This window comes from Mycteria americana, chromosome 24 (genome assembly GCF_035582795.1).
Source record: "Mycteria americana isolate JAX WOST 10 ecotype Jacksonville Zoo and Gardens chromosome 24, USCA_MyAme_1.0, whole genome shotgun sequence".
Lineage (NCBI taxonomy): Eukaryota > Metazoa > Chordata > Aves > Ciconiiformes > Ciconiidae > Mycteria > Mycteria americana.
In genome coordinates this window covers 4865680-4889419 of record NC_134388.1, presented here as the reverse complement: position 1 = coordinate 4889419, position 23740 = coordinate 4865680, and the positions used below count along the sequence as shown (strand labels likewise).

General features: G+C 39.8%; 1 protein-coding gene across 12 annotated transcripts in view; it reads left to right on the top strand.

Moving 5' to 3' along the window:
• The window catches only part of COMP (cartilage oligomeric matrix protein), a 38130-nt gene that overhangs the window by 1357 nt on the left and 13033 nt on the right, over positions 1-23740 (top strand). For 2 of the 12 annotated variants that reach the window (XM_075524085.1, XM_075524092.1), the window contains exons 2-7: positions 374-1030; positions 4168-4273; positions 18407-18528; positions 18722-18827; positions 19300-20547; positions 22679-22764. In XM_075524085.1, coding sequence (XP_075380200.1) covers positions 20472-20547; positions 22679-22764 — 162 coding nt within the window. In that variant the 5' untranslated portion in view covers positions 374-1030; positions 4168-4273; positions 18407-18528; positions 18722-18827; positions 19300-20471. Of the gene's footprint in view, positions 1-27; positions 128-373; positions 1031-1402; positions 1424-1511; positions 1736-4167; positions 4274-18406; positions 18529-18721; positions 18828-19299; positions 20548-22678; positions 22765-23740 lie in introns of those variants that run through there. The other 10 variants (XM_075524091.1, XM_075524088.1, XM_075524089.1 and 7 more) reach the window with 10 other exon arrangements.

Genomic DNA, 23740 nt, shown 5'->3' with positions numbered 1-23740 from the left:
TTATACCTGTAGTACCTAATATAACAGTATGATAGAGAGCTGAGTTGCTATGAGGTGAGGGTAGTGGAGTTGGCCACGGAGATTCTCCGAGGTCAGGGAAGGTGAATGACTGGGTTGTGCAGAGAAGGTGAGTAGCACATGTTTCTACCCGTAAATAAACAAAGTTTTGGATTTGGGTGCCCTCATTTCAACATCCTTTTATTAGCACACAAAAAATCTCTTTTAAGATAACTTATGTGTGTTGTGAAAAACATTGATATGAAAGGCTAGATATTCAGTCCCTCTTCCCTGTACTAAAGCCTTCAAATATAAGATGCAAATATGTATCTTCTTTTATAAGTAACTTTTAATTTTATTCTTGCTTTTGGTGTAGGATAAAGCCTGGAACTGAAACAACATGTACCACATTTGCAGCTGTTAGACTGAAAAGATCTAGATGAAGATTGAAAAGCATCCTTGTCCTAGGAATATTATGCACCAAGCACAGAGGGGGAAAGAACAAGTAGAGAGCATACCGGAGTCATCACTTCTGCATACAGACTGTTTGAATTAATCTTTAGCTTTAAGCCTCTATGAAGCAATAGACTGTACCAATAGTTTATCATACTATAATATCATACATACATAATTCCGGATTCAGATTAAAGTAGATTAATCCAACAAGCCACTAAAATAAAAGGCAGAATTGACTGTTGAATTATGACTGTCACATCAGTTTAACTACAGTGACAGTTACAGCTACAGTTTAACACGGTCACATCAAGATAAGTCAGTGTATACCCATACATAAGTTCATCAGTGTTAACAAGACAGTTTGAATGTTGAGACTCTTGATTCCTAAAGGTGAAACGCAACTGAATTAAAACCCACTGAAAGTTTGGTTGGAAAGCATCCATGGATGAACTGAACTGGTGCTTTCTTAAACCGGAAATTAACTGTTTCATAGTTCAGAGAGAAGCATAACTGTGAGAAAATGTGAAATCCCACTTGAGGATGAAAGCAGAATTGGAGGAGAAATTTATAAAACCAGGTGGGCTGCTTGGTATGATCACTTATTTATTAATAAACAGAACGTACTTGCAACAGTTGGCTGGTTTACAGAATCCTCAAAAGTTTTGGAAACCGATCAAAGTTTTGATGCGCTGCTGGATTTCTTTCCCAGTCCCCTACATAACACCGAAAATAACAATGCTTTTGAAGAGAAGTTGTTTGGAAAACTCGCTGAAAATCGCAGGTCCTTAGCTCACTGTGCCATCAGAAGGTAAATTTGGCTTCTGGTAGGGGGGCACCAACGGCCGTTGGCCTCTTTCACGGACAAGATGGTGCTGCTGTCTGAGGTGCTGAAGCTGGAGGGCTGCGAGGAGATCCCCCACCACACGGTACGTCCTGCTCCCCTGTCACACAAGGCAAAAGTAAAGCCAGAGTGCGTCGGGTGTGGAAAGCCTGCAGTTCGCTTTGATATAGTTTGAGGAGGGATCAAACTGGCAATTGGTTGTGGCCATTGGGCTCCTGGTTACTGTCTTTAAAAATGGAGACTGCAATTAGTCTTTATACCAATCTATGAATTAATTAATCATGGCTTGTAAAGAGGGTACATTTGAATTTCATGACATTATTGCTTAATCGTAGTTCACTGCGTGCTGGAAACTCTGTGGACTACTTTGGTGCTTTTAAAGATAAAGATGGAGGCATGTATGCAGGCTACACTACAAAGCTCCTAGACAATATTTTTTGTGTAAGCCATGTTTTGTGAAAGTTTTCTCTTTTAAATCTGGGCTAACGCAGAGAAATGGCACTCTGACGCATTGGTCTTTACTGTTGTGCATCCAATATGAAATTTAAAAAGATAACACTTCAGAAAACTGGAACACGTTCTCTGAAAATGTTGCTGCTTTACCATTTTTATGCATGGTTAGAAGCTAGAATTCACAGGACATACTTAGCCATAAGAAGCTATCCAAGAGAACAAATGTGGGTGAATTTAATTTTAAAAAAGATGCTTTCTCCTTGCTTCCATGAGCTAAAAAGTTTAGGGGGTTTATCTTGAAGAGGTGATAATAAAGGTTCCTGATGATTCTAAGTGTAAAACTGATGCATACAGCAGTTTAGGTGTTGGTAGAAATAACACAATCCTGAGTCAAAATAATTGGCTTTGCTAGAGGACTTTCCTTGAAACTCATTTCAATTCCAAGACACGCTAGCGCTGGGATTTGATAACATCCTCCACTCAGGACTGCACAAGAGAGGGCTGAAAACAAGCTGTTATGAAAAGGAATGAACTGATTGGTCTCTGCAAACTCCAAGCCATGGAGATAGTGCTAGAAAGTGTCATCATGACGTGAAGGCTTCAGAGCCAATCAAACTGAGTGTGAGGGATCTTTGCAAAACTGCTACTTCAAATGACAGGGTTGGATAAAAAAAAAAAGTGTATTTTTATCCTGGGATAAAACAATCCAGGTTAGGGGGAAATGAGTATGAAGCGGAGATCCGATGTTCTTGACAAAGAATGCTGAAGGAATGCTCACACATTACACATCTGATGGTGATGCCTATATAATAAGTACTGTGGTTAGCAATACATTAACACATTGTAGAACAATAAATGCAATCGGTAAATTTATTATGCATATTTAATCACTTTACCTTCTTATCTGCTCTGTCACTTCACATCTGCATTTTAACATCTCTTTATTTCTTCTTTTTTGTTTAATGTTCAGGTAGCTCGTGTTCTTTTTAAAGTTCTTCATTTTCTCTCTCTCTCTGTTTTTCCTTTTGCTTGTCTCTTCCCTAAAACAAATCTTCAAATTAAAATTCCGTACAATTTTACCTAGTTTACCTAGCCTGAGTACTAGTAAAAGCAAGAGCAAAGAATACCTGTTGTTGTTTTTTTTAAAAAGAAAAACTGTTCCCCTGTACACTGACAAAATTTCAATGAAAGAAATTTTTTAATTTAAAAAAATGCACCAAAAATGCAGCAACAAAGCAGAAATTTTTGAAGGCTGCGAATTAGCTATTCCATTGCAGATGTACAATTCTCCGCAGTTACCACAAGAGGGACATAGAAGGAAAGCTAATGCAGCGCTGGGGAAAAAAAATCAGAACAACAGCTTGACGCAGGGTCATAGCAACATTTTCCTTTTGTTTAGGAAGATCTTCTGGGATCATAACATTCCTATAGCTTCCTTCATCCCAAGTAATCTTTAAAAAGCTTTATAGACCTTAGAAAATGTGATAATAAGCATTAATAGCTAAAATGGATCTTTTCCCAGAACTTCATAATCTTTCCCCAGCTTTTTCCTGTTGGAATGTCTGTAGTAGCGTCGGGACAGGGAGCGGTTGGGCTGGCTGTATTTTTGTTCCATCTCTAGCTATTGGACCAACAAATATTGCAGCATTTAGTAGGCATGTGGAGAAGAAGGTTAGGGAGCTATTTTTGTTTATTTAATTTTCACAAATTAATGGCTGATGATGCAAATGGCGTAAGATCAGAGCTCCTATAAATGCCGTCATGAAACAAGAGGACCATAAAATCCCCTTAAGTAAATATTGAAGGGTTTATTGGGCTCTTGTGGAATTAAAAAGCACAGTCCTAATATGTACTAGATTGAAAGTAATGCAGGATGTATGTTTAAGGATACGCAGTCTATTAATCCCTAATGTCAGTAAAGCTTTACTTCCAGCCGTGGTGAGACAGAGGTATCACTAGTTGGGCATGCTGCTTTATGGAATCTGAACAATAATACTGTGAGAAAGGGCTGTTCGGAGTAAGGTGGAAATAAAGACTTTTTTTTTTTTTTAATTACAGCTTTATGGACTTTAGTCTTAATGCCTAAATTTATACAACAGGTATTTTAACATTGCATTAAAAGATCTCTGGCAAGTGGTACTAGATTGAACAGTCATTTTTAAAACCCTTTAATGCACAGAATGTTTTCACAAGCTAAAAGCATATCAGAAAAGTATTATTGTGTAAATGTAAGAATTTCTCTAAGGCAGCAGAAGTCTAAGAGCAACAGTAAATGCAACCCAGCTTTGATTCCAGGAGTATGAGTAACGTAGTATAGAAAATTCACAGAAAAGGGCTATTACTCATTATCAGGGGAATCTTGACGCTTTTATCCTTCAGCAAGTTGTGTAATATTTCTGTTTCAACTGATTTACCTGCAGGTTCAATTGTGGCTATAAAAAGTATTCCTGAAGCAAGCAACTTAAAACAATGAAGGAAAAGGAGGAGAAGATCTTGACATTTCTTCAGTGATCTTGAATGAAGAAGGTACTTAGATATTAAGGTGATGCGTGACATAAAAAGATAATAGCAGTATATGAAAGCCAGTAAATGAAACTAGCTATAAAGTCTATGCTATAAACCAGTTTTCTTTCACTGTCTAAGCTAAGTGGATACTAAAAAGCTAATAAACTGTGAAAAGGTAACTTAACAGTAAAATGCTAATTAAAAATACTTTATTTCAGTATAAAATTTGGAATCCTTCCCTTGAAAAATGTATTAAAACCCTTTGTAACTCCCACTCCTTGAAAATAGCTGAAGTGTATGTTCATCCTAAACAATGCCACGTTAGCAGAGAATCTGAATTCAAGGAACTAATGTAGGGCAAAAATCTTTTTATGAACAGAGCTTCTGGCTTTCTGCAGGTTTTTGGTTGCAAAAGTACGATGTGAAGTGGTCTACTTCTCTTTAACTGGCCACAGAAGTTAAAGATTGCTAGCAAAAAGGCGTAGTTTCTAAAATCCAAGAAAAAAATGCTGGAATTGATGGATATATTCAAGAAGATATTTGAGAGTATCTGTTACCTATTAAATCTGCCTTTGGTAGGAGTTCTGGAAGGAGCAGGCTTGTTAAAAATATTCAGTTTGTAAAGGGGCATCAACGTTGCTTTAAATGGGACTTCTTCAAAACAGATGTTGTTGTATCTGAGCTTAAAAACAAATTTTGAAGCTCTTGAGTGACTACAAAGAGTGTACATGTTTCTTTGTTTTAATTTCTGGCAGTTATCCTAGGCAGATGGAGAAGCAGTGAGGTTATTTCGGTATAATGTAAAATCCAGTACTTCACAAAGGGTTTTGATGTGTGTTTGAATCTTGTGGACTGGTGTTCCTCCCTCTGTTTTAGTGGGGAAAATAGAAAAGTGGTGAATTTTCAGGTTATCCCTGGCGTCTCATTTAAGTTTATAAATACTTTGAGTTTTAGTAACACGACTTCTAATGTGGTAACAGCTTGCTTTCTTCTCAAAGCATTACTGCTTTACAGACATGTTTTTAACTTTCGGGAAAGGTAACATGCACAGGGTTAAATATGAGGTTGTTTTTGAAAAGAATATCTTAAGAGAACAAACCATTTGAAAACCAGTATTTTTTGAGTCCCACCCTGTCTTTTTCCTTGCTTTTTGTTTAAGTGAATAACATACTTGCATTCTCTACATATAAAGTAAAGCCTTCCAAGTAAATCCTTCTTCCTGCTGTGAGAAAAGTCTGTTAATTTGGCACTTGTCTTAAAAATGAAATAAGGTAAGCAATCCAATAATTAGGTGTGTTGCCCTTTGGGTTTTGCTGGGGGGGGGTATCTAAACACACATGTAGGAATGTGTGTTTAGCCATATAATGTGGCTACATGACTTATATGAGTGGTTCAGATTCCTGTTGGACTAAACACCTGCATCCAAGATGGTCCTTGTCCTGAAATATGAACCATTTAATTTTCTGGTTTCCAGCTCTCAAGAATTATTCTCTCTGGCTTTTCCACAGACATCTCAGTTCCTTTTGATGTGAAATGCAGAATTCACCAGCTAGGCCTTATCTTTTCATGGCAAATATTAAAGGTTCAGAAAACAATGAGTGTATGAATTTTCATACTGTAGTAGAAGCTATAGGTAGGACTAGTAATATTAACAGTTGCTTTTCCTTTATTTCTTGCCTGAAACCCCCCCCCCACAACAGATCTAGAATTGAGGGAGACCAAATACATTAGGTGTTGCAGTAGTTTTGCCATCATGGAAGCCCTTCCATTAGAAACCCTGTATTTCTGAAGTCGGGGGGTGAGTGCAGGGCAAGAAGAGGTTGGGTGCCTGAACCAGACTGGTTTCAGGATGGAGAAGCTTACTTGAAGTGGAAAGAATGTTTTCTTTGCAGAATGCTGTGGATTTGAGGAGGAACCAAGCCAGTACTGAACACAGGTCATGAATGGTTACAGTGTAGCTTTGTAATGCCTTCCCAGAAGTCATGAGTTCCTTGGAAATGTACCCAGGCCACTGGTGGAATTTCATCAAACAGCATATGAAAAGATCAAGAGGACAGTGGGGTCCTGGATTTTAACAGTACTCCTGAAAGTGAACGTTTCAGTCGATTATACCACGTGCTTCCCAAACACAGTGGGCTTAAAATACAGTGGATTTGCCCCTCCTTGCTTGAAACAAGGTTTCCCACTATCAGATTGATGTTAAGGAGTGTTTCATGTAGTTCTTTGCTAAGGATTATTGGTTTTCCCTTTCTCAGTACGGTTTCATCGCTTGCTCCTCAACTGCTAAGCCAGGGCAGAGGTGGAGCAATTCTCTCACCCCAGCTTGGTGGTGCTGGTTGCTGAGACTTCCTCAGACTGGCCAATTTAAGACCCACTGACCTGCCTTGGGAGCAGGAACACCTTGAGACCTTCTCTGGACCTGATCCAATCTGCCTTCTACCAGGCTTTCAACAGCATTTCCAAATTAACTGCCCAGCTAGCCTTTGCTTTTGGCTTTTCCATGTGCTACGTGAGGAGGCAGAGTTCCCACTGTGGAAGGCAGCCAGTGTGACAGTGAGTAAATAAATGGAAAGGTGCTGGAAGAGCTATGAAAAGATAGAGAGATAAGGAGTCCTTTCACGCTGTTCCCTCCAGTGTCACGCAGACCAGCAATTATCAAGTGGTGCCATTTGAGATTCACATTGCAGAAGCTGCTACAGGTGCTATAATGAAAGTGGAGTCTGCTTGAAATCCTGGACCCTGAGCAAGGCTCATGGCAACACTACGAACCCATCGTGGAGTCTGGAAACTGTGAACTGGGGCTGTTTTTACTAAAAAGGTAATTACTGGGCTTGATTTATGATCAAACAGAAGTTTTCAAACAGCTTGTCAATTCTGGTCCAGAAATCCGTGAGCCTTATGTCATATGGAGGAAACCCAGAACACAGAAATTTTTTATGTAGTTGTTAGCAAATGTTATTAAGAAAATGAAATGTTGTTGAACTAGATCCTACGGCCTTTATTTCAGCTATAGTATGAAGACAGAGCAAAGGTGCTGTGGGAAGCTTTCTGGCAAGTAAGTGGCGTTCCAATCTCAGACAAGATACTAACATATTAGGCCACCTTCCTGGCAGCAGATTAGTGTACGACTTTGCTGGAAGAGATGATTGCAAAAAGGACATGAAGAAGGTCTGGAGAGCAATAATTCTAAATAGCGCCTTAGTAATGATATCATTTAAACAAAAAAGTAATGTTAAACATTGTGCAATGAACTTCTTTGGATCAAGAGCAACACAGGGCGACTAGCCAAGATGCAGAAGAACTTCTACAGGAGGAGAAGTTGCACAGTGTGACAAAGAGCTTGTCAAAAGTCCAAAGCATGCAAGGTCATGATGGAAAAGCCATATTAGAATAATCCTGAGGAATGGCAGGATAAATAACGCAGTATGTTCTATGAGCATGAGGGCTTACTAGGAAACAGAGAGGAGGAAGGTATTACAACTCTAGTCAAATAGTGTATTCACTCATGATCAGTCCATGTGTCTTGAAGTCAGAAGCCAAATCTTGGGCTAGCTGGAGCGCTGGAACAGCCTGAATGATTGCTGTGATCCCAGACTGATCTTGAACTGTTCTCTTGGGGATCAGAACAAATCCAGTTAGAACCTGCATCCACCTCCTTCACTGAAGAAGCAGAAAGGCTGAAACAAAACAAGGGATATTATTCTCATGGACTTGACAACTTGATGAACATCAGTAAACATCAAAAATATCATTTAAGAACTGTGGTGTTATAGGTTTTTTCTTTATAGGATGACCCAGTATGGTGCTGCAAGTGGTCTGAATTGATGGATCACTCTCAGGCTAGGGTATAGAGATTAGCCCTTTACTAGCAAGTACGTATAGTTTTAAACAAATTCCCAGTGAATTCAGCTATGAATAGCTGAAGGCCTGGTCAGCTTTGTAGGAGGCTGCACATGCCTTGCTCCTTTTTTCCTTTTTATACCATTTGTTCCATATTCCGCTAGAGGCCACCACAAACCTCATCTAAACAAAAAAAAAAAAAAAAGAAAAGGAGGGGGCATCTGCAGTACTAAATGGCAAAAGCTCCTGTTTTATAGGGAGATTTAGAAGTGGAACTTGGATCTCCCTAGAAACAACTTCTCTTCCCGCTGTGCTAGGAGTAACTCCCAGATGTGACTTGAAGCCAGCAAATGATCTCAGGCTGTGAGATCAGATTTTGCTGAGTATACAGGGTTAGACATGTTCATTACTCTTTCCAGAAGATCTCCTATCCAAACCATGCATCGATATTTGATTTCCTTGGGAAATATTGGCCTTCACGGTAGCCTTTACTGCATTTGCGTATAGAGACTCAAAGTTTCAACATTGTCTCCTGCCTTGCCAGTAGAAAGTTGCTTTGGTCATTGCTATTTATTCACCTGAGGCGTGGGGTTCCTGGAATTGTGTGCGCTTTCCTGGAAGAAGTGTTGGAGTGTGTAATGGCTTGTGCAGAAAGCATTCAAAGACTGAAAAGATGTCAAGGAGAGACAAGGCAGCTGGAGTTTAGGGAGAGCTCTCGGATTCCACTCTCATGATAGGTATTTCTCTGGCCGTCATTGTCTCAGGAACTCAATGTCACTTACACCCAAAGTGTTTTGGCTTGAATAAAGGTTAATGGAAGAAACTGACTGCTGTGCTAGCCAAAAGCAATTGGCCTTTATTGAAGGAAGCATTGCAAAAATACAGAGAATCAAACTTCTAGTTTCCATGTGGAATTAAAATCAGAGTAATTCTGTGGCTGTCACAATTAGGCTAAATATGTGTCCTTGCAACCTTTGGATGGGAAGAGCAGTTTAGATGAAGCAAGGACTTACTCTGAATCTTTACACAGACTGTGATATTGAAAAATATTGTGAAAAAGATTGAATTTGCTTTTGTGGCTGTTTTTCAGCTTTGGGTGGGGTTAGGAGAAGGAATTGCCAGAAATCTCCAGAGCCAGTTCATTCCTGTGAGATTTCTGGTCTGATATTTTCTTGAAAACTCAAGAGGTTTGGATTAGTCTCCAGACTGCATCTTTCTGGAGAGCTTCCCACCACTTGTGAGCCTGTGTACACGCCATTTTTCCATTTCTCTAGGGGTGAAAAAAAAACCAACCCATAGTCTGGATGATGTTGAATTTTCCTCTGAGTTTATAAATGAGGTACAAAGAAGCACAATTTTTGGATAAAGCTAGTAATCTGTAATGTCTCAAAGCTTATGAAAATAAAATGTGCATGTGAAAAGAGATGTTTGATAAGATGAACTGACAGTATGTGTGCCAGGAAAAGCATGCATTTAGTAGCCAGTGGCTTCTTTGTTTCCACAATCCATGATGTTGGTGAAACAAGCAGTTTCACAAATGAAACTGTTTACTTTAAGGCTAATAGGCCTCTTGAATTAATTTTTTTGACTTGCACCTGTTAATAACTTTCTAGTTGTCTGGACCAGGTAGCACAGACGTTCCCTTCAGCTTTGCCAAAGCTGTAACCCGAATAACATTTCTGAGTTGTACCAGTGTGCTTTCAGGCCTGAGCGGGGAGATACTTCTGCATAAGAATAGCTGAGTATTTAACGTTGTTATCTAACCAAACGTGAATGAGGGCTCAGCTGCCTGGCTCTGTGCTATTATTTCTGTTTGAAAATTCATCTTCATATTGTATGAGATCTCTCTTTTGAGAGCGACAAAGTGCTCCTGCTTCTGAGGACGATACCTGTCCTTCCCCACCCCCAGAGCGTGGGCCTTGTGAACATCTTTGTCTATTCATTCCTATGACAGCCGTAATTATCTTTGACAGAAAGCCTATGGAACGCCTCAGGCAAACATTGGAAGAGGGACAGCAGCGTGGAGAATATACTGCCTTGTGATATAATGGGGTCTGTGTAGAAGATAGTGGGTTTGTCATTCTCTGCTCATCCTTGAGGAGCTGGCATCCTTTTGTGGTCAAGATTTTGGGAACAAATAATGAAGGCATAAAAGATAGTTTCCAGGAAGAAGATTCATTCTTGTTTGCTTGAAATCTAACAGAAGTTACTGCTCGGTTGAAGTGGGGTATAAGCAAAAAAGATTGAGACAATGTTCTGCTCTACCACCATCATAAGGGGAAGAGTGATTTTTGTGGAATACTACGGCTCTGCTATAATAATAAACCCATTTTCTTCTTTCATATTCAAGATTCTCATTTTGCATATGGATAATGAGACCACTTTAGAGAACAGCCTTGACAATCTGCTGGTGCTTCCTATATCCCTCTATTCTTTGTGCCCTCCATGAATCTCCTAGTTATCCTGATTCCACAGCAATTGAAGAAAGCACCTACACTTGAAGAATTTTCATTGTAATTCATAAAGGCTTTTTTCCCCATTTCTCTCGTGTAAGAAAAAGTCATATTTCTGCATGCAAGTGTTAAACTATTCATATCAAAACTGAACTTAAGTGTGTAGCATCTTCCTGAGACAAGACAGAGAGTATTGCATTTAGTGATCGACTTCTTTTTCCCCTTTCTCTGTCCCATCCAGTATTTTGAAGAGTTGAGTTTGGAGAAAGCAACGGTCAGGCTTCTGCCCTCATGCTTTCAGCATCCCCATAGCCAGTGCAGATGAGAGAGGGGATTAATATAATGTGATCTATCCTTTCTTCCTCTTCGTACAAGATAACTCTAATTTCCAACACTGAAAAAGTTTGTCTCTTGCAACAGCTGACTGCAAATTAAATTTTTACGGAGTACCTCAACAGTGGTCTTTTGATCACTGGTGTCCTGAAAAGACCTGATTGCTTGGTGCTGGTTTTGCTTATTTCCAGCTGTGAAATCACACTAGATAATCCTCCTTCAGGTTTTTGGTGTATAGTTTTGGGGGTTTTTTTAATGTAAGCACTAGAGCTAATTGCTACGGAGAGGTTATGTGAAAAAGAGCAAATGGTAAGGAAAAAAATGGCCCCTGTTGTAGTCAGTAAGAGAGGAAATGTCAAGAGAACTATCATTAATCTTGAATCAACACTTATTAAAAAGCTACAGCTTTTTGCTGCATGTATCCAGGAGGCCTGAATAGGTTTGCTTAATATAACTTCTGGCATGGAAAATTTCTGGATGTTCCCTTGAGATGTCCACAGAAAGGACAGCTTTGTGGTCTGTCTGAACACAGTTATTAGAACTACAGGTCCAGCATGTTGGGAAAGGTAACTTACCACTTCATACTTCTGAGGCAGAATAAACTGTGACGTTCAGATTTTCTCTGTGGGTCTTTGGGATGTGACCATAGAAAGCACAGCTCTGTCTCCCATGAATGGATGCTAACCATTCCTTGGCTCTCTCTATAAAAAGCAAGGTTTTCTCTGGAGTCCCAAGCCAAATGTTTCCCTTTTTCCCTGCTGTTCTGCACTCTGTTATGTATTTGGCTGTGCTCTCTGTCCCAAAGGTGTCTATGTTCTGCTGGTATTAGGTATGAATAGATTGTCAAGTTCCTTGGGATCTTCCTTGCTGAAAGGAATGATGGAAACTTGATCTTTTTTTGAAGCTGCATGTCAAAAGGCTAATGGCATGTGCCAACTTGTGGCTAGAAGGCAGTAATTTGAGGATAGCAAATACTCATCTATGTAATACTTGTATATATGATACAGAAATAGTATTATTCATACATAGTATGTGCATTTATGTGTAGCTACCGAACTAATCACGCGTAGACAGCTCCAGCAACATATCAGAGCAGATTTCCAGGGTCCCTCAGGTTCAGTATTCTGCCTGTGAAGGGGTCAATGCCAGATGTTTCTTTTGAGTTAAGAAGTCTTGGTACATGATCAAACCCAAGTCAATGCTCACTAAGAGAGGTCCCTAGACTATTAAAAAGTGTACGTGCTGTCTGCCCACCTACATGTGTGATCTCAGAGCACTGAGCACTTCCAGTCCCTTCTGTAATGAGACAATTCCTGTTTACACTCTTGCTGAAGACCCCTGGATTACACAATAAGAAGGTTTGACCACGGAGATGAATTATATACATCATTTAGGGGAAAATAAAAACCAGTCTGCTTAGAAGAGCTTTTGTTTTTAAGGTTTGCCATCCCTAAGAGTTTTGGGAAGTGACTTAGTGCATACTGAGCAACGAGTGAAAGCAATCAGTAAGACTGTGTTATTGTCATTATGACTCTGGGAGGTGTCTTTTAGTAGCAAAAAGCAAAAATGGCCAAAGCAGTTTTACTGAAAAAAACTGCATTCTCTAAGCATTAATGATACTCCCAACAATAGTTCCCAGCAAGACGTGATGGCTTAACCATCTCATCAGTTTGCATCTCTCTTGGTCAAAACAGCCTTCAGTCTTCTCCTTTTTTCCAGTACAATTCAGTTAATTATTCCCAGTTCCCTCAACAAGTCTGAGCTCCTGCTGGCTCCTGGAGCAATAGTAGCTCATTGTTGCAAATGAGCTTAATCCAATGTTAGAAGTCTTTATTGTCCCTAATAGAAAATGGCATGAATAGTAAAGGAAAAAATGTGAGATGTTTCCTGTAAGGTTTTAACAACCCTCCTGGGTGTATGATTACAACATATGCTGGGGAATAGTTTTGAGTAGGGTGGCGGTGGGGAGAAGGAGCTCTGGCAGCATTTTACACCCCCATCTGTAAGCCTCATTACAGCGAGCTGCTTGAGAGGAAGGGAAGGGTGGGAGACAGCTCTTCTTGATCTGCACATGCCACCACTTTCCAGCCCCGTGGGCTTCTGATTTGTCATAGTTTGTCTTTGGCAGGCTTAAGTCAGAGGTAAAGCAAAACTGAATGAGGGCCGATGTGAAATTTGTGGGCCCTTTGATTGGCCTCCTGCCCTCAGTTTTGTAAAAATGCATTGTAGTTCCAGGTGTCTTAGTCCTCTTCAGACAGCATTATGTTGACACAATGTCTCAGGCATTTTGGAAGGCCTAGGATTATCAGTGTGGGACCTAGGAGTGTGGAACATTTGACAGTGCTGCGACCTTTCTGGAGACAACAAATTAGATTATCAAAACTCAGCAAGCCACTGGGAAGTTCTGGACCATATTTTGAATGAAGGACAACCTTCAGGGTTGTCTTGTAGCCCTGTCTCTGGATACACCTTGGACCTATATTGTGGCTTTGTCACCAGTCCTGTCACTGGCCTCGTCTCCTGCTGTTCCTGAGTAGACTCCCTGGAAGGAGCTACCTGTAAACCAAGTAATCTAGTAACCTAGATTAGCTGAACAGTCTAGGTTAGCCTCATTCATGCTTCCTGCTGCTCTCTGAGTATTGGAGGCTGAGTATCACATCTGTGAAGAAACTGAACTGTGGCGTTCTTACTGTGTCACAGTACTGTTCTTAGACACTTTTTATTTGTTGCAGGGCTATAGTTGTTTGATAATTTCTTCTCTTGTAAAAGTACAACTTTTCTTGCTGATGCTCCTCAGAGTTCCTACATCATCGTGTGTCATTCTCTCAGCCAATGTGGGCAGAATATGTCACTTCCACGAAGATCAGCCACTTACAGTGGTGGTAAGGCTGCCCAGACAATATGTAGTATCGCTTATTTTAGATGAATGTGCATGTGCATTTTTTTTTCAGTATCTTTCCCTGCCAATGTTTGTGAATGAAGATTCCCCTTCTTCAGAGAAGAAAGACGGTTTAGTTATTACAGTGCTGGCATGAGCTTTGGGCTTCCAGGTTCAATTTACTTGCATGGTGTGACCTAGCGCAAGCTGCTTAGCTTCTGAGTGATTCAGTTCCATGTCTGTAGAGCAGGATTCTTTCTTCCTCAGAAGAGTAACATGACAATAAAAAGTCAGGCCATTTAGCTCTCTCATGGTTGCTACAAATTGGTTATCTTGTTGGGAGTCTCATTAGAGAGATCAGGAAACAAAAAACCCCGTGGGACAGGAGCTGCTTCCGACTCTTACTTGTAGCTTCCTAGGTCAGGTCCAGAGGTGCAGGGAATCTGTCCTGATGACACACTTAGAAATTTTCAGACTAGCACCTTTCTTTTCCCCCTACCCCAACATTCACTGAATTAAAAAAAAAAAAAAGGAAAGAAAAAGGAGGCGATAAAGGCGGCAATTTCTTGATATGTGTTTGATGGCTTACAAATGTCTCCTACTTATTAAATGTGAATTTGTTGGCTATTCAACAGCAAAAATATTGGAAAACCCCTACTCAGGTCATACTGGTTCTGGTTACTATTTTTGATTGGGGTTTAGAAGCTGAGGATAAAACAAAGAGTTTGAATGGGTTCTCAGCTCATTGGTCTCTTTTTTTTTGTGGGATTCCTCCCTCAGACATTGGAAAGCATCTCTGCGCCTTTCTTCAGAAACCATTTTGCAGCTATTTTTATACACTAACGTTATGGTGTTTGTGTTTTGTAGCATTCTAAAATTCTAAGAAAATGTTCAGGGTAAAAACTGATGTTCCCTTGAAAGTCAGCCTTTCATACGCAGAAAGCATAGAAGTAATCAAATTTCTAATAGTGTTGGAGGAATAAGCGGGAAATTTGACCCTTCTGGAACTCTAATCTTACTTCAAGGAAGGCCCCACTTTCTGTGGTGTAAGCAGTAGCTTCCTCCCAGGAGACATCCCTGTCACACCGTGCCAATTGCTGTGATACTGTGGTTGTGGCCCAGCGTTATGTCATTCTGCCTATTGCCACAGCGGATTGTGTGACTTTTTTTTTAGCTCATGTAAATGGCTTTACTGACATTAGTCAAATTCCATTAGTAGGGTAGAAAACAAGAAGAAGAATGAATGATAAAGTTAGCATAGTGCACAATGGAGCCATGTCCATTTATTATATTTTGCAGGCTTCATTCTCTGTCATTGCAGTTTGCCATTGATTAAATGAAAAAAACATTAAAAGTACTTACAAAAGGTCTTTGGTGACCTTCAGTGCCTTGCTTTCCTGAGGAATTCAAAGTTAGAGACATAAACCAGACTGCAGCAAGCTGTAACCCTTCAAACATGTCACAAACCACAACCTATAATGGATTATTCCATCTTGCAATGAATGAGGCATACAGGGAGGGGATGGGGATGTTCTTACCTATTGATTGATGGATTTTGTATATAATATTTGCATCACTTTAGGTGTTTATGTCAAATAATGAATCTGTCTTCCATAAAGCATTGGTGCTATCCTTTACATCATTTAGTTAATACCTAAACTTTGTTACCTCAGAACTGCAAATAGCTCTAAGTACAGATCATTTAGGAATCCTGTTTGTTGAGACTGCGTTTTAGCAACGGATGAAATAAGTATTTGTACATAATCAAGCTGTAAAATCATGTTTTGTAAACTTTTGAAAGTAGGTTTTTGTTTGGTCTCGAAGCACATAGTAGAAAGGTAGGACAAGACTGAAGATTCTGCTGGCAGCTGGGCCTCAAACTTCAGTGTCCAGTCCTTTTCACAGTGTGTATCTTTGGAATTTGCAAATGTTCGACAATAGCATTCAAAGTAAGTACAAGCTGAAAAACAGTGAAATTCTGATGTGTTGGGCTCCTTAGTGATCTACTCATGAGTGACATGTGTCGGGTTGGTTCAGTTTGGTTGTAATCTAGCAGCTCACCACAATAGCCAATGTACCTTCTGAGTCATAGGTAGTTTATGTATTGTGGCATTTAACAAAAATCATGACTGATTAAGATTTACTTGAGACTTCAAGACTTCTATTTCCCTTAGAACTGACTGACTGTCGACAGTCTGCAATGACTATGATCATTTTTCATCTCCACCTTTCTATATTGGTTGTATAAAACTTGGAAGCTGCATACATTACCAGGTTCTTTTATGAAAGAATAGAATTGAAATACACGTGAAACCATGACACAAATATATAGTGCTACTTCAACGGAGGGACTAATCTGCTCTCTGAGTCCACGGTGAATAAGAAAAGCAGCAACGGACTTAAATAGCATCCCTCAGAAATATTTTCTAACAGTGGGAATATAAAGCCTTGGAAGGCTGCCTGGGGTGGTTGTGGAGTCTCCATCGCTGGAAGCATTTAAGAACAGGGTAGAGAAGTCTTTGTGAAGAGTGCCATAGCTACTATTGATCCTCTATTGGGAGGAAATGGAGGAGATGTTTTTTGAAATCCTTCTGATCATCTTTTACATAATTTGGTTTCTTATGACCATAAATACATAAGAAACATTGTAAAACACTTAGCATACCATTTCAGAGGGTGTAGGTGTTTTTCACTTATTTTTAGAACTTGACCTTACAAGACTGAAAAATAACTTTTTCCTTCTGACTTTTGTACTTCACTTGGCAAAAATTAGTTAAAAACACAGAGATGGAAAATATTTAAACTTTAAACTAGTAGGACCTTTTCTTTTTGTTGTTTATTTGTGTGCTGGTTTCATTTGTGATGTCAACTCCAGTCAGGGAAAAAGGTGTAACTAACCTGGCACTGCACAGACTGCAAAAACACTTTTACCCTGAAGCCCAAATAAACACTATCTACTGCTCACCTTTTTTTTTTTAATCAGTAATGCTTAAAAAATGATATTGACAAATCTGGAAGATGTTTCCCCATCAGATAATAACCAGTTCAGATATATCAGCTACTTTTGAATTTGTCCTTTTTAAACAGACACAGGCACCCAGAAATAACCAAATCATGACCAAACACTTTCTGATCTGCTACTGTGTGTTTAAGCTGCGTTAGAGTAGTGATTTACAGGGATTTCTAGCCCTCAGATCTGAATATAGAAAGGTATAAAAGAAGTCCAAGGAAAATAAAGGTAGGAATGACCTCACCCTGTGGAGACACCGTGTCTTGCTCAACTCAAGAAAGCTCTGTAGAAACTAGCTACATTTTAATTTGTACAGTTATTCTGCTACTGTCAATGAATAGAAATGATCCCAGACACTGTTGCAGACTAAAGAGAAATGGCTTTGGGTTTCTAGAAGAATGTAAGGACATATTGATCGCTGCCTTAATATGCAGAAGACTTACTTGTTCAAATATTTGAAATTGGTGTAATACAGATTTCATATGCTTGGGTTCATTTAATTTAGAATAAGTGAGCAATAATAAGCACTATTCTGTCACCATGCTGTCCTACGCTGATTATTGCTGAGGGAAATGAATGTCATTTCTCAGCAGTGATACTGAGTTTGAGAACTTGCATCTTCTAAGCACATACTCACAGTTTTCCTTTTGTGCTCTAACACCTCAGCTAACTGCAAAGTTACTTACAAGTCACATGTGCTCCTTGCAAGCCAGTTCAGTCCACTCTCCAGCCTCCACCAATAAATTAGTTATTTGTGACTCTCTTGCAGGGGAGAACAGAGGTGGCGATGTACTTGCAGATCGTTCACTTTGCAGATTGTCCACATTACCAAAGTTCTCCTTCTCTTCCCTGTGAAGAGATCCAGGTTCGCTGCTGGTAGCCCTGCATGTTTTAAATACCTTGGTGACTTGCAGCTTGTACATACAAGGTATTCTTCAGAAGAGAGGGGTTCACTCTTTTCCTTTTGTCCTTTGCAGTCACTCCAGGAGCTTGGGAGATTTCTTCTTTTTAATGCCAATTATTTGAGTTTCTTCAGTCCATAGTAAAAACAAAGAAAATGATCTAGCTTCTCTATAACATGGTTTTGATTAGTCAATTTGGATGTTAAACAATAGGCATATTAGAAAATACAGTGAATTTTACATATAACGTGATCACCAGTTTATAGTATTATAAAAGGGCATGTGATTCTCGGCAACTGAAAGTGTTCAGAAAAATGCTGAACTCTGTACAGAGGAAGCCGGACTCTTCTTGATAGTCTTCGAGAGCTCTTCCTGGATACAAATACCGCTCTCTTGCTGGCTGGGGGTCACATTGTTTTACAAGCCAATTTCATGTGGTCTCAAAAATGGTTGTTTCTAGTCAACCTACTATCTCTTCTCAAAAACTGGGGGCTTTTTGGTCCCTGAAAACTTAGAAACACAGAAGTATCCAGTTAGCTGGATACTGGACTTTCAAGCAACGTTTTTATTAGGTGTCTGACTTTATGGGTTTTTTTTATGTGGGTTTGTTTGGTTTTATATCCTGATACCATTGAGTAATACTTTACTTAGATAGCAGAAAACATCATTACTGCTCATACATATTTTATTTTCCTTGTATTGAATAGTTTCTTTTTTCTTTTCATTTCTTTTTTGTAGTACTAGGATTTTGATTGTCTCATAATTCTATATGGACATCTATTTCTCCATACAAAGTAAATCTGATGTCAATTGTTTCCGAGGTGACCTCACAAGTGACCCTTGTCCATTCTTCATTCCATGTGAGTTACATCTCTTTCTTTCTGGAGTTTTATGACTTCTCCCCACTTGAAAAAAACAGATTTTTTCTGCATAGTTGGCAAGAACCTTCCTTTATTCATGACCTACCAGGCTTCTGTTGAAGTAATGTGCTTTTCCCTTAAAACTCTCCAGTACCATAACAGGTACTAATGGGCTTCCTTGCTTGCCATCTAGCAGGGTCCTGGACTGAGCCGTCTGCAAAGTCTGAATGCCTCTCTCACCTCTTGACAACAGCATCTTCAAACATAAGCTGGACAGACATGAACTATCACTGTTTCAGGTGAAAGACTTGGTCTCTGTGGGAGTGAAAGGGCATTTTTCATTCATTCCCCAATTGTTGCTATAAAATAGAAATTGTAAATAATATTTCCCAGAACATCACTGGAAAAAACAGTGTATTTTATCTTTAATAATCAGTTGCCATGGTTTTGATTTGTCCAGAAGGACCCAGAAATGCTAAAACCTGGGAGACTCAGTTGTTCTGAGTTCCAGCTAAACCACTTTTGCTTACCACAAGTATCAAACCCTCAAAGCTGATTTACCTGTGGGTAGACAGCAAAAAGTCACTTGCTGTGTGTAACACAAGATGGCATGTGCGCCAGACAAGCAGAATCATACAAATGCTACCTAGGTAACACAAGCAAATTAACTTTATTTTCAGTATAAATTTGCTTGGTGCAAGAAAATGTAAAATATGTCTGCTGCAGCATTCCCGTAATATAAAACTAATAATATTTATTTGCTTACTTGAGTGAACATGCATGCTCACCAGCGCCTGCAAGACTGCACCCAGTTGCCTTTGAAAATTGTGCACAGCCACAGGGATGGGAAGTTTTTTCCTGAACACGGGAGGTCTGAGGTCAAAATGAGAAAAAAATCCTTTATGTAAATATCCAAGGATCCTGCTGCTATAACACTTAAAAGACTGAGCTACTGTTTCCTGGGGCTTTCCTGTCTGTGTCCCCAAGGGAGTTGCATGATCAACATAGTAACAGATTTCAGTCAAACAGTGAAAATGTGTGATCAAGAATTTCACTGGTCTTCAGACAAACCTTATTTACAGGTCACAGTTTAACTTGTAATTTCCTTGAGGTAGTAGCTTTAAGATTTTCTTTGGGCAGATTTTCTTTGGCTGCTCTAGATGGATTTCTCAATCCGCTCTGTGTCTTCTGATGGAAAGTGCTGGATTGAGACTGACTGATGGAAAATGCTGGACTGAGATTCATTCCTTCACAGACAAGAAACAGCAAAGTCTACCTTCCTTTCTACCTTCCTTTCATGCCGTCACTTCTGCACTGCATCCTTCCTTTAGACAAGCCTAGATGGGGGGTAATAAGAACATCAGCCTCTAAGGGACATTTGCCCAGTGCCTCTCCGAAATATGATGTGATGACTCCTCTTTGGAGTTGGAAGATGATTCAATAATTTTGCCCCAAGTGTGAGTGGTGAAACTGTCTTTTGGGAGTTTAAAGAGCCTTTTCTGAAACTCTAGTGAAGTCCAGATGTCTCATAGCTTTTGTGATCTTGTGAGCAGTTTTAGAAGGAAAATCTGTGAGGGATAAGGCTATGAATCATCCGTCTATCCTGTGTCCATGAAGATGAAATAAAAACCCAAATCCAAAAAGAATCCATTTAATTCTGGAATTTTCTGACCTATTTTGGTGCAAGCTGGTCTAAAAAAAAAATTAAACTACTCTCCTGATGAGTTTCTCATATTGTTTACTTTTGTAACGTTCTCTGTGGACTAGCAGCCAGAAATGACGTCCACCCCTCGTCCAGCATCAGAGAATAAGAACTTCAGAGGAAGGAATGCAACTTCATAAATAGCAAACCACAGACACTAATGGGGAGCAGAGGCAAACCTGCAGGTTAAAAATTCATTGCAAGAGAAGCCCGTACATCCACACTGCCTGGAGATTCAAAGATGATTTCAGCTCTAGCCTTTGTTTTTCTCCTCTGCCTCTCTTGTCGTTTTTCATCATGTCAGCAGAGAAGAGCAGGTAAGTAATTTTAATTATCTCTATATTTTCTGGACTCATATGCTTTCTAGACTCCTATGAAAATTCTGTTTTGCAGAAGGGAATGAGGAAGAAGGTAACATTTCAATTGCCTATGCTGAAGCCTGAAAGCAATGTTTAGGGATTTTGTAGTTTCATATGAAACTTGAAGCTTAACTGTGTAAATGTTCAGTCTTAGATTTTTCCCCAGTTCCCCTCCTGAGTAGTGAAGTTTTTTTAAGAAAAACATTTATTCTAGGGCAACTGGAAATTTTGTTGTGTTTTGTAATGACCTGCAAGAGACACTTTACATTAATCTGCATTTTGCATGTGATTTAAGTTAAAAAACCAGATCATACAGAATGTCCTATAGCAGGATCCTTGGATATTCTCTCTGCTTGTGCACAGAGAGCTCAGGGAAGCCCTGACTTCTAGGAACGTAGCCATGCTAAGTTCATTAAAAAAATTCCACTTCTCTGAACAGCCCGTTAGGGGAATGCTCAACTCGAAGAGAATCTGTGAGATCCAGCAGACTCAGACTGTGTACCAGAGAGTCAGGTGTGCGCTTATGGAGACAGAACGAGTCCATGGAGAAGGGTGAATAGTAATGGAAATGTCTGCAAGCGCATAGATTTCCTTTGGAAATCGCTCCCAAGTGGTTGAATCATTATTTTGAATTTGAATATTAAAAAAACCCCGAACTTTTATTTTAAATTACATCTTGCTACTAGGGATGGAAAATTCTTCCCAGGAATAACGGAAGCTGCCTGAAGCCTTCGTGCAGAGCTTATTCAAAACCTCTGTTTGAAGTTGGAAATTATGTGCAAGCTCCTTGTTTCAATAAAATAAGAAACGTCACTTTAATTCAGTCTTTCTGTCTCAGAATGACACATTTGTGGTGCTTTCAATTTATTTCCCAAACCAAAATGTATTGGACAGGTTACAAATATTCATAAAGTCCTCGTGGTTCTGTACAGGGAAGACCATGAGGCTTTCAGGCTCATTTGTCACATGAGAATGCTGAAGTTGTTGTACTAAGTCAGTAGCATGGGCTCACATCCTGCCTTTGGCACTGGCAACTTCTTCATGCTCAAGGAGGCAGACCCCTAACTCCAGCTAATTTTCCCCTGAACAGACAGCGCTGTTTGTAGATAACTGCTATTTCTCTCCTCATAAAGGTTTGCTTACACTGTGGGCAAGGTGTGACTTCTGTTTGAGGATCAATTAACCTAGAAAAAAATAGAGAAATGAGGTTGTACTTTCTCATGGCAGACAGGAGAATACCAGAGTTGAACTTTGTGTCCAATTGTTTTTAAATTGTTCAAGTTTTCTTAAAACTTACATAATTGTAGAAAAAATGAGCTACTTCCATTCATTCTTCTTGAGCAAAGCTGGAGTATGAACTAGATTTTTAGCATGTCTCAAAGGACTAGGCAAGTCTAGAATCTAGCAGATGGGAGGGAAAAATCATGTTAATCTGCCCTAGATGACCTTGTAAGATGATTTATATCCTCTGTTCAGCATAGCTTAAACAGGATATGCAATGTTGCATGGATGAGCTGATGTATCCTTTATGTCCCAAAGCCACTGCACAGCAATTTGAAACTGCCGCTACCCAAAAAGAACCCGTCTCCAGCAAGAAAAAAGTCTGTACCTTGAGAACAGGCGAGGCAATGGCTGATGTGCCACTTTTCCACGTTCAGTGCTTGGCAGCACGTTTGGTATAGACTCAGCAAAGAGCCTTACTTTAGTGGTGCCCTTCATAGCAGCTTCCCCAGCACTGAATTATTAATTTGCTTCTTTTGGCAGCAAAGCCTTCCTATGTGTGAACTGCAGAAACCATGCCAGATTAACAGCTACCACAACTGCCAGACTGCCAGGCCAATTTGTTTGCTGTGGGGTAACTGTTACCTACCTGACAGGCATGGCTGATTATCACTGTCTGCCCTGCCCAGAGCAAATTCTAGCCTATGTGCAAGTCTCTGTTAATTCCAGCAAGCTTCTAGTTAGGAACTGGCAGGGACTGGTGTGGAGGAGTCTGTATCTTTAGTATTAAGCTGAAGTTAGTAACATCAGTTGGTTTGTACTGCTAATGGTTCTTCTGTGTTTTTCCCAACCACTTTGGTTTTTTTAGGAGGTGAAGTTGGGCCAGAAATGCTGGAAGAGATGAGAGAAACTAACCGTGTGCTAATGGAAGTTCGAGACTTGTTGAAACAGCAGGTAGGTCAGAAAGGGACCTAATTCCTTATATGCTGCACAATCTCTGAATCCTCTGCCTTATGTGCTGAGTTCTGGAACTGGAGGGGCTGCTTCTTGCGTTAAGTGAAATGAGCACTACAATTACTGCGCTGCAAACCAGAATCAAGAGGTGGTCTCACAATCAGATCTGTAATTCTGAGATAAAGTGGATTCGTTTGAATTCCATATTCTACTGCTTAGAACCATGTCTGCTGAAAAACAGTGTACATGGAGAATGAACTCTTAAAAAAAAGGCAGGCACACACAGTAGGTATATATTTAACTGGAAAAACAAGTCACTTTTTCCTTGGTTTTGTGGGCTCACGAAATCAGTAGAGAGTCCAAACTTGGAAGATGGTAGAGACCTTTCAGCCATCTGTTAGGGTCCTGGAAAGGGAAGTCATATGGAGTCTAAACAAGCTCTGTATTCACTCTTTCCTCTTGTTGTTTTAATCCTAAGCCCTTCTGGCTCCAGTTGTTTCTTAGGGAATTTGGAAGTTCTTGGGTGCTTAGATCTTCTCCCATTTTAACGAGGAGATGGTGGTTTGTCTGGTCAACTCTCTTTTAAGTATAGAAAAAGGTTCCATTCTCCCTTTATCCACTCTGGGACCTGAGGGCAGCAGCCTCTGCCTGCCAGATAATTGGAATGGCAGACAGGTCTCTGTGCCAGTGCAAACTGGGCGGCCTCTAATCTGCAAAAACATCTGTTGCATTGAGTTACTCTCACATTTCAGGCTGCTGCATAAATACCCAGTGTTTACTAGGAATCAGGTCAGACATGGTTCCTGGCAGCCTCGAGCAATGATTTCCAGTGTTCCCTTCCAGCTTAGCACTGCTTCTCCATACAGGTTTTCTATTTGTTCTTTCTCTTGCTCTTGCCACCTACTTTTTTTTTTTTTTTTATCCATGGTCTTTTTCTCAACAGCGCTTTCAAGAAAACTCTTCCTCAGAAGATGAA